General features: G+C 45.0%; 1 protein-coding gene across 1 annotated transcript in view; it reads left to right on the top strand.

The window, feature by feature from the left end:
* LOC119588296 (keratin, type I cytoskeletal 9-like) overlaps positions 1–1,912 on the top strand; it is a 3,755-nt gene that overhangs the window by 1,658 nt on the left and 185 nt on the right. The window contains exons 2-4 of the mRNA XM_037936989.1: positions 201–259; positions 431–1,172; positions 1,413–1,449. Of these exons, the coding sequence (XP_037792917.1) occupies positions 201–259; positions 431–1,172; positions 1,413–1,449 (838 nt within the window). The remainder of the gene's footprint in view (positions 1–200; positions 260–430; positions 1,173–1,412; positions 1,450–1,912) is intronic.

Raw genomic sequence — 1,912 nt, 5'->3', positions numbered from 1 at the left:
CTTACGGTCCTCACCGATGAGGCTTCTTCGAAGGCACTCGGTTTTCCCTCAATGAAGCTGCAGTGTCAACGGCATCTTGCTCTGCTCTTCCTAGAAACCAAATGACTTTTTTTTGCATTGTCTGACAGCTCCATGTTGCATGAACTGGCAACTGCAACATCCCTGAAAGAAAATCAAGTATAAATAGTCACACGATCCAGTGTGGGTATCAGCTCTTGAGCAAGGAGAACTGAGTATCATGAAGAACCATCGGTCTCTGGTAGGTGTAACGGTGCCTTTCTTTTTTTAAAAGTTGTTTTATTTTCTGAAATAACATTTTAGGGATTACAGTGTAAACGAAAAGTCGACATTCTTAAGAATAATAAAAGCCTGCATAGAAAGAAAAGGCGTAATCAAATATAATGATTTTTTCTCCATGACTATTTGACAGATCGCCTCCGCGGCCGCGATGGCGCTGCTGTGCTTGGCTGTGGCCGAGCCCGTCCCTTATGGCGGCGGACGGAAAGGCCACGGCGGGTCCGGGTCTGGCTTTGGCAGTGGAGGAGCCGGGGGTAGAGGAAGAGGAGCTGGTGGATCAGGCTTCGGAAGTGGAGGAAGTGGATCTAGTTCCGGTGGATCAGGCTTCGGAAGTGGAGGAAGTGGTTCCAGCACTGGTGGATCAGGTTTTGGAAGTGGAGGACTGGGATCCAGCACTGGTGGATCAGGTTTTGGAAGTGGAGGGTCAGGCTTAGGGGGTGCCGGTAGTGGGTCTAGTGGATTTGGATCAGGCTCTGGGAGTGGAGGATTAGGTGGATCAGGATTGGGTGGAAGCGGAGGTGGTGCTGGACAAGGTTACAGCGGCAGCGGTGTTGGTGGCAGTGGAGGCCTTGGAGGAGCTGGTGGAAGTCTTGGGGTGGCAGCAGTTTTGGTCCACAGGTGGACTTGGTGGCAGTGGAGGCGTTGGTGGCGGCAGTGGCTTGGTGGGGGCAGAGTGGCAGTGGAGGAGTTGGTGGCAGCCATGGAAGTGGTGGAAGCCTTGGAGGTGGCAGCAGTTTCGGTTCCAGCGGAGGACTTGGAGGCAGCGGAGGTCTTGGAGGTAGTGGTGGCTTCGGAGGTAGTGGCGGAGTTGGTGGCAGCAGTGGTGACTTCGGAGGAGGCAGTGGCAGCGGCCTGGGTGGTTCTGCAGGCGGAAGGTAAGCTAAATGTTATATACTTTTCCACAGGGTTTCCTTTAAGAGTAATGCATATACAAAAATTGTTTTCTTCTTTGCTCTAGTCTTTTCAATCCTTATTTTCGAATAGACAGACCTTCAGTATACATGTCAGTGGGAAATCATAGTTATGTTTTCTACTTTTTTATTTAATTATATAAATATTCATCTCTTAATTCATCTGTTTACTTAACTTTTTAAGGTTCATCTTTCCTTTTACAGCAAAGGCGGAAGCGGCCACCTTAGCACCAGTTACGGCGTACCTAATTAGTAGATGAAACGGGTAACTGACTCAACAGGGAATGTTATTGCTGCTTGTATGTCGATGTGCACATCCACTTATGTACATGTGTGAACATGAGCTATAATTTTCTGACAACAATAAAATGTTGATGTGTGAGTAATGAGTCATTTTCCGTGGAACCCAATGATGACAGTTGAAAATAAAGACTAAATTTAGAGAGAAAAATAAAAACAACAATTATATTGATTAATATAGATGTGGTTTATATATGTTTCAGCAAGTCATTAACAATGAAAAGAAAAGCAAAACTAACATTCAGTTTGCTGTGAAACCTTAATTAACCAAGACAAACTCAGCTACAAAGGACGTAAAATATTGATTAAATGAATGAACAAATAAACGAATAGCTATATAAAATCAGAGAAATAACAAATTATCAATAAATAAAGTGGATCACTGATATTGACTTTACTAGAAG

This window comes from Penaeus monodon, chromosome 23 (assembly GCF_015228065.2).
Source record: "Penaeus monodon isolate SGIC_2016 chromosome 23, NSTDA_Pmon_1, whole genome shotgun sequence".
Taxonomy (NCBI): Eukaryota; Metazoa; Arthropoda; class Malacostraca; order Decapoda; family Penaeidae; genus Penaeus; species Penaeus monodon.
Note: the sequence above shows the minus strand (reverse complement) of the source record. Positions and strands in the feature narration are given on the sequence as shown.